This window comes from Pavona decussata, unplaced genomic scaffold, assembly GCF_977016875.1.
Source record: "Pavona decussata unplaced genomic scaffold, jaPavDecu1.1 SCAFFOLD_233, whole genome shotgun sequence".
In the NCBI taxonomy this organism is placed as follows: domain Eukaryota; kingdom Metazoa; phylum Cnidaria; class Anthozoa; order Scleractinia; family Agariciidae; genus Pavona; species Pavona decussata.
The window spans coordinates 1,454,936-1,466,456 of NW_028145638.1; the positions used below are offsets into that span (position 1 = coordinate 1,454,936).

Below are 11,521 nucleotides of genomic sequence, written 5' to 3' on the forward strand. Positions count from 1 at the left end.
AGTAAACAGCCCTGAACCTGTGTTTACCTCGGATCATGAAGAACTTTAATAGTACTGTACAGTAAACTGGTGAAAACTAGGCCAAACTCAAGTGTCCTCGAACAAGTTCCACCTTGGCTAACCTGAAAATATTAAACACCCTTTTGGTCGTTTATTCCTTCAAATCGGTCTTTGGTCTCATTCATGAGCCAGACACATGAAACGAACCTAGCTCATTTTTTTCGACCCCACAAAAAAGTGGTTGTTATAAGCATGAGATGGACGTCATATATTATCAAAAATTAACAACAACAACGGCTTTATTATTTTATTATTATTATATACCAATGCATTTTGAATTACAAAAAACAACACGCGGCTCCAAATCTAATCAAGATGAGAGCAAGACTTAAAACATAAACAAGACAAAGTATAATTTTATTTACTTTCATAATTTAATAAAGATGAATGAACAGAAAACAAAAGGCAATCAAGTAATAGGTGTAACCTTGGCAACAAAACCATCCAGCAGTCCCAGATATCGCCTCGTGAGTCCACAACATTTTGACCACTGTGATGACGAATATCGTTGTCGATAAGAGTACAGACAACGCCAAACCACATTCGATTTTTTAATTTGAAAAACACGAGGTCCATTTTCTGGCTGCGTCATTCCCTCCCAATTACACCAGCTACAGAGGCTATGAATTTACTAACAAGAGACTGACTAAAATTTGATGCAAAAAAGACAGACTTAAGTATCTAATAAACAACTAATGGCAGTATCAAGTCTTTGAAAAACGGTTGTTGAACATGTAGAGATAATTAATAAATGCATGATCAGACCAAACAATAACAGCTGATGTACTCAATTAACTTGTGCCAACCTGTGGACACCATGTACTCTAAGCTTCTCTGTTCAATAATAAATAATTAATGAGTAAAATGTTTCTTGCATTAAATTATAACATCAATATTGTTTTTATAACATTCTCTGATAAACATATTTTCTTGAAAATTATATTATATCAAACTGTAAATAAGGCACTCTTCAGACCAAAAGGCCAAACAATAATATTATTTTACACCAAAAAAGAACATTTCTGTATGTCAATTTCTACTGAATGATATATACCTGTATATTTAAATGAAATAACCATCTGATCTGTTGTACAATCCTGACCAGAGTTTCCTAGGACTCTTTAGATGGGATGGGGGGGGGGGGGGGGAGGGGGTTCTGTTTTCCAGGATAGAAACTCAAATTTTAAAGTTATTTTCTGAATCTTGATAACAGTTTTGGACCATCCACTTGATTAGCCTTACAGCTAACTGGATACTCCAAACTTCTTGCTGAATTTTTAAGTTCATTATTAATAACCTTCAGTAGAAATTGTTTTTTTTAGTTTGTTACATTATCCTGTTGTAAATAGACAAAAGAAGTAAATAATTAAAGTTAATTGAATTGAACTGAGGTCATCTGATTATACTGCACCATTTATCAATCAATCAATAAACTTTATTTATCCATGGTAGGAATTAAAGCTAGAAAGCTTATGGGGCCATACCAAAAAGAAAAAAGATAAAAATACACAACTATTGTCATTATTATATATTATCATTATTTATATCACAAAGGTCAGCTGTGACTAGTGGATTTCAAAACTCAATGTTCTTGATAGAAACTGCCTCTTCCTCTCTAACAAAGTAACATGACAGTCAACCTTTTTGATGCAAATGATGAAGTGTAATCAATTGACCTCATAACCTGATGAAGACTAGCACTAAGCAATATATTGAAATGTAGTAGGTATTTATTGTCCAAGTACTGTACATTATGAGGTAAAAATAATGATTATTTTATTCACTGGGAGCCCATTTATATGGCCAGCAGCTACAGTGCAGATAGCTGGCTACTTTGAACCTGTAAATATTATATTAAAAGGCATTAAAAATAGGCCTTTCTTTGTTTATAATTGAATAATTTATAAGTAGAAACATCTCTTTGGAGCTTAATGATAGCTGAGCTGTATTTCATGACATAACAGACACCTAAAGAAGTGATGATGGCAATGCTGACGAATACCTTCAATCAAAATTACATATCCATCTTATTTGAGCTACGTTGTGATTATTCCGACTCCACAACTCGCACAATGTACCCAAACTACCCAGGCACTGAATTCACGGGAATGGCATCGAAGAGGGTCATACAGGGGGGGTCTCTTGCACGGTTCACGAACAGAAAAAATAGCAAATCACTGATCACAGAAATGAAAATTTCGTTTTCAAGCTCTTCACGGGTCACGCAAAACCTTCAGGTCAGGGATTACGAAGAATAATTTATAACATTCACATTTCACAGGAAGTAAAATCAGCTAATCACGCATCGCGAAAATACCCCTGTACGACCCTCATCAAACTTGAGAAAGAGAATGAGAAATTCACTGTTGTGTGCTCACTTTCTCCACAAAACATTGAATGTGGTCATTACACATTGTTCTTTTACCAAGGACAGCAAAGAAATACAACAAAATGTATTACATACATGTATACAAATACTGGGAAAGCACTCTTTGTTCATTAACCCTATTGTTTTGAAGTAGTTTAGTTGCAAACGCCATCATCATTAGTTAATTATAAGCTCCCTTATGTTTTCTTTACAGCTGTATGTAATTCTAGAAGAGGGTATTATGCCAACCTTACACTAGTTAATCAGCCCTGTACTGTCTGTATTTGCTTCCAGCACTCGGAATAAGACACCACTCCAAACTCTTGGCTTGATTTGAAGAACTTTGTAGATCTCCACCAGTCATCTAATTTGTGTCTCTTTAGTATTTCATAGAAATTCTTCCAGAAAACCAGAACCACATCATCAACAGTTAGGATTGGTCCATTAAAATCACTCGCCTCTTTTCGGCTTGGTCGACAGTTTGCGGACCATGGCTTTGGCGGGATGCAGCAAGCAAAGTGAAAGGACTTCATGGGTTTAAAGACCACGCGTCTGACATTATATGTGTAAGATAAAACTTTCCAGTTCCCAGCATCAGCATAATAATGCCACAGCAGTACTTGATCATTTGGGCAAGTGTCTTTTTCTGTGGTGTCCCACCAGAGTTTCATTATTTCTTTGTGATAGTTGGAATCTGGTCTAAACACCAGAAGTCCTGCATTAAAGCATGGATCCAGGACACCAGGTCGGGCACAAGGGGCTGCGGCAAAGTCATCTGGAATGTCAAACAGTTCATCAATGTTGGTCATTAACATGTAATCAGCATCAACATAAATTATCTTAGAAAACTGAGTGTAATTCCATGCGTGAAATCTCGTATGAGTCCCCTTTATCCTGTATCCCTGGGGTCTGCCAAGAAAACCATGGTTTCTCTGTCCCCCTATTTTCATATCCAACCAGTTGCAGTCCATTTCCTCGACCACACGAGTCTGCCAGCCGACATTCCGAAGGGCTTTTCGTGAACCTTCGCTCACAGAGTCCGAAATAAACGCAATCATATTTTTCTGGCACGAAAATGTGCTAATAGAGTGGCCTAGAACCAATGCTGGCACAACAAAGTCATCGTTTACCAAAGCGGTAAGCCAAGTCACGTCTGTTCGAGGTTCGACATTTTCTTTACACCAATCCCGGCCAAAACGGGACTCCAGTTGATATAGCCTCCACTCCTTCAGAGCAAAGTGGAGCTCGTTATCCAGAAACCGTTGTTTGTCACTGAGAACTTCTGAAATGACCAACTTAGCATATCTGAAGAAATATGGCAGCAAAACTGGTCTCCACACAACGAGGAGGATTACGATCATTAATGTTGGAATAAAAGATACCGCAAAAATTGTTCGACGGGTTCCTTTCTCTTTCGTTTGTACATGCCTCATTTTGGATGTTAAATGGACCGGCAAACGGCTAAATCTCCTTTAGATCGCCAACCAAACCAACTCGACCCGACAAGCGAAACTTTCGAGGAGTAGATGAGGGGGAGCTGGGTCTGGAGTACTCTTTACTCTTTACCTTTACCAGAGCCCATAGGTCAGTTAAATAGGTCAGCGGTTTTTCGCGAGAATTTTTTTTCGGAGGCCGGGGCCGGGGAGCCAGGAGGGGTCAAAAGGGGCGGGGGGGGGGGGGGGGGTCGTAAGAAGCCTTATAAGGATAAGACGCGGTGCCGAAAGAGTTTGTGGAATGGTATGTGGAATGGCGTGCGGAATGGCATAATTATGCGAAATACGATTTACGCGGGAAATAATTTAACTGAAGAGCGCATCCTGTTTTCGCGCCAATTTTATAAGAGCAGCAGTTTTTTTATTTAATTTTTTCGATGTTGCGGACTATTAAACAACCAAACAACAGATCGAGGATTAGAAAATATACGCCTGGGATAAAACATGTCTGATCGCTGGTTCGGAAGTGACAGTGAAGAAATCGATGAAGTTTCGCATTCAAGGAACTAAGAATAAATTAAATTTCTAGTTGACAAAAAAAACGTGGCAGCGAGTAGCCTAGACAAAAAGCAACACCAGACTGGAGAAATAACATCAGTCCAAGGCCAAAACTATTTTTAAATTTAAACTCGGTCATTTTATCAGACTCTTTGACGGTTACAATTTGTACAATTCATGGGAAAAATATGTTCTACTTTTTCTCACCTTACATTTTCGTCGAGCGACGAGTACGCAAGTCACTGTTGAGCTGCTGAGCTAGCTACCTAGCTATTTAATACGGCGATTCAGGTAGCTATAGTTCAGTTACGCGTTATCGAACTAAACATATCCGTCTTAAATTAAGGTCTTTCAGTGCCAGACGTCCCAACCTAAAATGAGATTTAAAAGCGAAAAAGCCCTAGAGCAAAAAAGCAGATGACAAGTATGGTCAGTCTAATTATCGACACTGGTTGTTTGAAAGGTTGTGAAACTATTCTTATCACAAATGCATTTTGGTCAAATTGTTGTTCATTTTCCCGCTCATGATAAATGAATCATCGAGCATACAGGGTATGAGAATTGATCTTTTACCGAGGGTTAAAAAAAAAAAGAAAAAAAGGTTTATTATTTGCCCTCGATAAAGGATCAATCTCTGTCCTGAGAAGACTTCACGCTGCCACGTTATTTTTGTCAACCGAAGTCGCATGGAGTAAAGTGAGCATGAAATTTAATTTACTACGGATGTACTCATAGTTCCTTGAACCGAAAATTATAAACAATTTTCATCGCTTTCTTTACCCTCACTTCTTCCAAATCAACAATCAGACGATCAAATCCTTGAATTGTTGTTAGGGACCGTTCATTTTTTATGAGCATGGGGGGGGGGGGGGGGGGGGGCTGGTGGGATTTGGGGGGGGGCCCACGAGAAAAAAAAATGGCACTAAAGGGGGGGGCTACCAAAAAAAATTGAGTGAAAGAGGGGGGGGGGGGGTCACCAGCAATAATTGGCTAGTAGGGGAAATTGAAAGTGGCTCGACACAGAAACAGATGAAGAAATTGAATATTATTTCAATTTCCTAACCACTTTTAATTTGTTTTACATACTGAGGTCGAAATCTGCATTTCATATTAACAACAACTGAGGAAATGAAGCATATCTGTTGGAAAAGCAATAATGAATATAAACTGAAGTAGACACCTATGTTTGTACAAGTTCAAATCAATATAAAAACGTAACAGTCTCACTATTGAATCATCCGTGGGGGAGTAGTTTTCTATTAAGTGGTTGTACTCAGAACTATATCAATAGATTGTTTAATGTTCTGTTTAATAGTACTCACTTTTATAAAGATTGTTGATTGGTAAATTATTTGAACCCAGGAGTATCAGTAGACTCAGTAGTATGCCTAGTGTGAACATCCAGATTAGTTTTTAATAATAGAACTGTTGTTGGTGACTTCAGTTGACGGTAAATCTGAGCAGAGGCCATCTTCAGAAAAGCTTGTAACTGTCATTTTTAATAGCAGTACTTTAATATCCAGGCGCGTAGGAGGGGGGTTCGAGGGGTTTGAACGAACCCCCTTTGAAGATCAATACTGGCGGAAGCAAAAGCACAATGAGGAGGTTGAACAACTACATGAGGTGTACCATGCGAGAGAGTAGAATGTCCGCCCTGGTTCTAAATGCATATCAAATATGATATGCCTGTCAATCTTGACGAGATAGTCAATTTGTTCGAAGGCCTACACCCGAGAATGATGCAGTTTACCAGATTGGTGTATGACTATCAGCAGATCGAATAGCTATCAGAACTTGGCAGGGCGCGGAATGTACATTGAACTTTCTTGTTTAAGTTGAAACAATTATGCCGCAGAAATGATGTATATAGCTTAAAAAGCTGCTGTAAAACAAATTTGTGTTTCGCCTAAAATGGGTCTAAAAATGCAGGAAATGAGGTTTCTGGGAACCTAGATTTCCAAAACTTTCCGGGGGAGCATGCCCCCGGACCCCCCTAGTAAGAGCGCCTCCAGCGCTCAGCAAGATTTGGAGCTCAACGAACACCCCTATCTAACCCTTACCTACGCGCCTGATATGTGTGTGTCCGCTGTTTTTTTTTCTGTTCAATATGACTCGTAATCGTTGATTGGTATGCTTCGATCCGTATTTTGTTAGTCAGATCTGTACGTGTATTAATTGTTTCTACTCGAAGGGGAGTTATTTCACGTTAACCATTTGCTTGATTAATTTTTCTAGTTCATTTGAGAATCTAAATGGAAATTTAGGGTTTGCCGTTGTCGTAAACGTGTTGCTATCTATAAAACGTTTTTTTAAACAAGAGAAATCTTTACCTAAGCAGAGAACGGTAACTTTTTAATAGTACTGTAAAGAAATCACAGTAACAATTACGTTTATCTTTGATATAAACAGTACATAAGCGTTTTGTTAAAGTTAGGAGTATGATTTGTTTCTGGTTGGGCGGGAGGGGGGGGTCATCAGAAAAAAATTGTTTCTGCTGGGGGGGGCCATGTGGAAAAAAATTGCATGCTAGGGGGGGTCATACAGTTTTGTAGTGGTAAATAACCAAATCCCACCAGCCCCCCTATGCTCATAAAAAATGAATGGTCCCTTAATATTTAGCAAGAGTCCGCAGCATCAAAAAAGCTGCCTGCTCTTATAAAATTGGCGCGAAAACATAACGCACTCTTCAGTTAATTTATTTCCCGCGTAAATCGTATTTCGCATAATTATGCCATTGCGCACGCCATATACCATTCCTCAAACTCTTTCGGCCTTTTACCCTCACCGATTAAGACGCTGGCAGACTACTTCATCCCGCGTAATAAAGCAATCTGGTTAAAAGAATCGCAGCGTCAGTATGGTAATAATCGTAAGCTCAAGGCACCACCTGAACTACAATAATAACCGGGATTTTTTAACGGATGGGTTACAAAGAAATGTTATTTATTTCCAAGATGTTAACTACTACCTACATCCAGCCGTTGTCTACAACAAAAGACGCCTTTACGACTTCACCCGTACGGCCAGAGCTCAAGTGAGGGATAACATGACAGCTTACCTATGTAGTGTACTGCCAGGACTATCAATACAAGACAGAAAAGACATCCGCGGAGTTTTCGGCTGCCTATTTGACTATGGCATGTACTTGGGCAAACTGGACATAGCACGACAACAACACGAGTCCCTGGAGATGTTAATCTTCGATCACAAAAAACAGTACGTTGCCCATGTTCAATTTAACAGCATTACTGTTATAAGCGGCATGAACCAGTTCACTGTGTGTCCCATCCTTACTTGCCATCGTTATACTTATTTCGAGCCAGCCTTGCCAGTGGGAGCTGTACTCACAGACCCTGTACAGGATTTACTCAGTGCAACATTCCAGAATTTGCGTGTGGCTTAGTAACTCGACAGAGCATAAAAGGGAGTAGTAGTATTGTTAGGTGGAAAGAAACTCACAACAAGAACATTTTGAACACTGAAAGCATTTAACTCTTGTAGGTTTAAAGGACAAAAGTGCTGATTACTTTAGTTGTGATCATCATGTTGATCTTTATATGCTTCAGAGTCTAGGATACCCTACACAAATGTTTTGTTGTTTGTAGTTTTTGTCGTTTACTCAATTATTGCCACTCATGGCCTAGTTGCTCGAAGCATGGTGAGCGATAATCCGGGTTAAATACCATAACAACCTATAGGTTTTAATACCCTTTAACCAATGGTTAGCGCTAACCATGCTTTGAGCAACTCAGCCCAGACCTGTTATTTGAATGTGCGCCACAAATCAGAATATTTCAAGCTTGTAGATAGTAAGCTGTTAGATGGGTTGATAGTCGAATTGATAGTTGAGTTGTGAAGAGCAGTTGTGACTAGCATTTTGTCAAGCCAAGTAAAGATTACACGAAAATGTAACAGAATCTTGGCCGTACTGGCTCTACACTATATAGCCAAGCGGATGCTCTATTACGAGAGATGTCGCGTTTCACTTTATTACGTTTAGCAAGCGCGTTTCAATAGCTTTGCATTTGGAATTGAATATTTAATCAGATAGGGTAAACAATAGCTTGTATGTTTGAAAGGAATATTTAATCAACTTGCCTCTGGACCCTCATGCAAGGGGGTCATGCAAGAAGTGAACATTCTCGGTCGCATCGATAACCGATTTGATATGTGTTTCATCGCTCGATATTTTACTTGTTTTCGCTTTTGCTACTTCATATTTAGCTGTTTATCTTATGTAATTTCCGCTTATAATGGGTCTACAATCGTTCGTTTTCATTTCAAATCAGCCTAGGGATTTTTTGTACCCGTGTGATCGATCACGCGAGTCCTTAACCTTCGTGCTGTAATCTTACGACTCAGCAATTCTTTTGATGTAGGTTCAGTTTCCGCAATCAAAATTCAATATTCCTTTTTAGGGTGTAGTCCGGAAAAGTACTCAACTAATAAGGAACTCCTAACAATTAAACGCACGTGAAAGTAACATTTTCTATTTTGTGTGTGTGATAGTACGTTGATGTCCACCTTGCGAGCAGAGCCTCCTCTTGTCTTTTTCTTTACTGCGGAGAGAAAAGGAGGCTCTGCCTGAATTGCGTCAACTCTTTGAAGCCGCCGCAGCCCGAACTTCTGGAATAGTCAATCTTGTTTTCTCACATCCTAGTTCCCAGAGCCTACGATCTTTTGGTCAGCGGTTGGATCGTAGGCCCTGGTAACAGCCGTTACCGGATGTCGTGAATTTCACGACATCCGGTAGCGAATGCTCAGTGTGATAAATTACCATTGCGCTTGCTCAGTACTGCTCAGTATTTCCTCAGTATTAGGAAGTAAAGACAAATGCGCAGAAGCGTAGCATTTTTCACCTTATCAGGTTTTCGACAGCCAATGAAAAAAAAAGAAGATATTTTTGGATGGACCCAGAGCCACTCATTCAACAATTTAAAAAAAAAAAAAAAGAACGTTGGGGCTCTGGGAACGAGAATGGTTTTCTCACTTCAGACTGATTTTTCCAGTGCGAGCATCCGTTTAGTGATAAAACCGATGGTTATAATTGAGCCCGCTGTACCATGACAAATCAAGATGGCTGCGAGATCTGCTCGTCGTGCTCGAAGCCAAACACCAGTTATTCTTGATGAGATTCTTCTTACAGTCAATTCACGCGTGACCGGTTTTTTGAAATTTGAACGGCGGTGGCTAAATTACAGAATACAGGGCCACTTATTTACATGATAATAGCATCTATTGTGTCGTTCTTATGTGTGTGGACCAAAGTGGCCCTGTATTCTGTAATTGCTAAACATTCCATTCACATGACGGACATTACAATGAGAAATTCGAATGTTCATTTCATTCTCGGAAATACTGGTCACGCGTGACGTGAATTAACTGCCATGGATTACATGATTTGATTTTTTTCAGGCTCAGATAAGTCCGTCTCTCTTCCTACCGGACACGGCAAATCCTTAATTTATCAACTGGCGATTCTGTTAATGAAAGAGTTATCCAAGCGGTCAGATGAACTGTCGTTTCATGTTTAACAGTGGTTTTTCCTCTCCTTACCCTGAAAAATTATCTGAAAGGCTCGCCTTGAAATGCTGTATTGGAAACAAGCGCACGCTTATTAGGCCACAGGCAGCCCAAGCTCGCGTCACTAGAGAGCGTGTAATAACAAGATGCCTATACTGGCATTTACGCGAGATGCTGGGGCTAATTCATTTATTCCAACTGTATGCTTCGCCGATTGATAAAACTATCCTTGCTAATGGAATATTTTGAGTCACGAAGATCACGTTATGTTGTTAACTTGAATGTCAAATTTTAAATAATTTTGCCACATGACGAGAGGTCAAACTTGACAATAACAGTTCAACAACATCTGTTGTACACAATATCTTTTGAGGAATTAATGAGTCATAGGTGTCTGTGAAGTAGCTGTTTCTTCACCAGTCTGTGCAGTTTAAGTATTGCATTCTGAAAAGAAATAAAATAAAACCAATATTGTTAATATACTGTAGTAAGCAGTCAAACAGTCAAAACTCTTGTAAGTGATCACAAATTAAATTCAAATAAATTCTGACATATTAAGGGTTATATTTTTAAAAATGATCTATCATTTCAACAGTCATTAACTGTCACTTCTAGCAAAATTTAATGTTGAAATTACAGGTTGATGGGGTCAACCAAGAAAAAACAACAACAACAACAACAAGAAAACAGTTGCCTTTAATCATCATAACAGCTATTATGCTATTTTAATGTACCTGGAATTTTTCTATTTAAACCCATAACACCTCTCACAGCAAATCTTTATGGCTGTAAAAGTGTTTCATTAGATGAATATAATGGCCCAGCGTAGGTCATCAGTGTGTTGCCAAAAAATAAATATATTGTTAATGTCACTGTTCCGGTTAAGATTCATGCTACGTGTAACTCTATACTCAAACATAGAATTAACTAAAGTAATGACAACAGATATATTGGCATAAAGAAGGGGGAAACACTGCTTGGCGATTGCGTGACAGGCGACTTCTATTATGTGACCATTTTAAGGCCCCACTTCCCTGGCACTTCCAGCTGCACCTAGGCCAACAACAACAAAACACAACAACGCGCTGCAACAGCAGCACAGCTAGGCCAGCAGCGCCACTCCGGGAAGAGTATGGGCAGGTCCCAAAGCTAGAGTAACTGAAAAGACCTATCATGCCTCACCTATCTCACCAACGCTGCTGGGTCGAACTGGAAAATTGGCAGGTCAATACAATTAAAACACGGCAAAAAATACTAGAGAACTTAGCTTGGGGAAGTCGCTACGCAGAGTTAACCGAAACGCAACCAACGATTGGTGACCCAGTCTATTGATAACATGGCCTCCAAAGGGAGGGAGAGAGGGAAACAATTTACACAGCTTAACAGCGAGCAAACAATTGCATAAGAAATGTGAGTTAAAACCTTTTACACAGCGTTTTATACCTAGACAGTGTTCCATGCCTGAGCCAATTGCCAGGCTTGTACCATTTACATGCTAGACCTTACATCACCATAAGAGAGACATGAATGGGGTATACAGAAGATTTAACCATTTAGAAAGGCCGAATAACTAGTATCC

The 11,521-nt window shown here is 39.3% G+C and overlaps 1 protein-coding gene across 1 annotated transcript; it reads right to left on the bottom strand.

Annotated features, from left to right (window-relative positions):
* Positions 1-400: 400 nt before the first annotated feature.
* LOC146458302 (glycogenin-1-like) lies at positions 401-3,935 on the bottom strand. Its single transcript, XM_085090773.1, has one exon. The coding sequence runs from the start codon at positions 3,859-3,861 to the stop codon at positions 2,692-2,694; it is 1,170 nt and encodes a 389-aa protein (XP_084946899.1). The 5' UTR covers positions 3,862-3,935; the 3' UTR covers positions 401-2,691.
* Between the last annotated feature and the right edge of the window lie 7,586 nt (positions 3,936-11,521).

Coding starts and splice junctions, on each gene's coding strand:
- LOC146458302 (XM_085090773.1), bottom strand. CDS start 3,861: ATGAGGCATGTACAAACGAAAGAGAAAGGAACCCGTCGAACAATTTTT.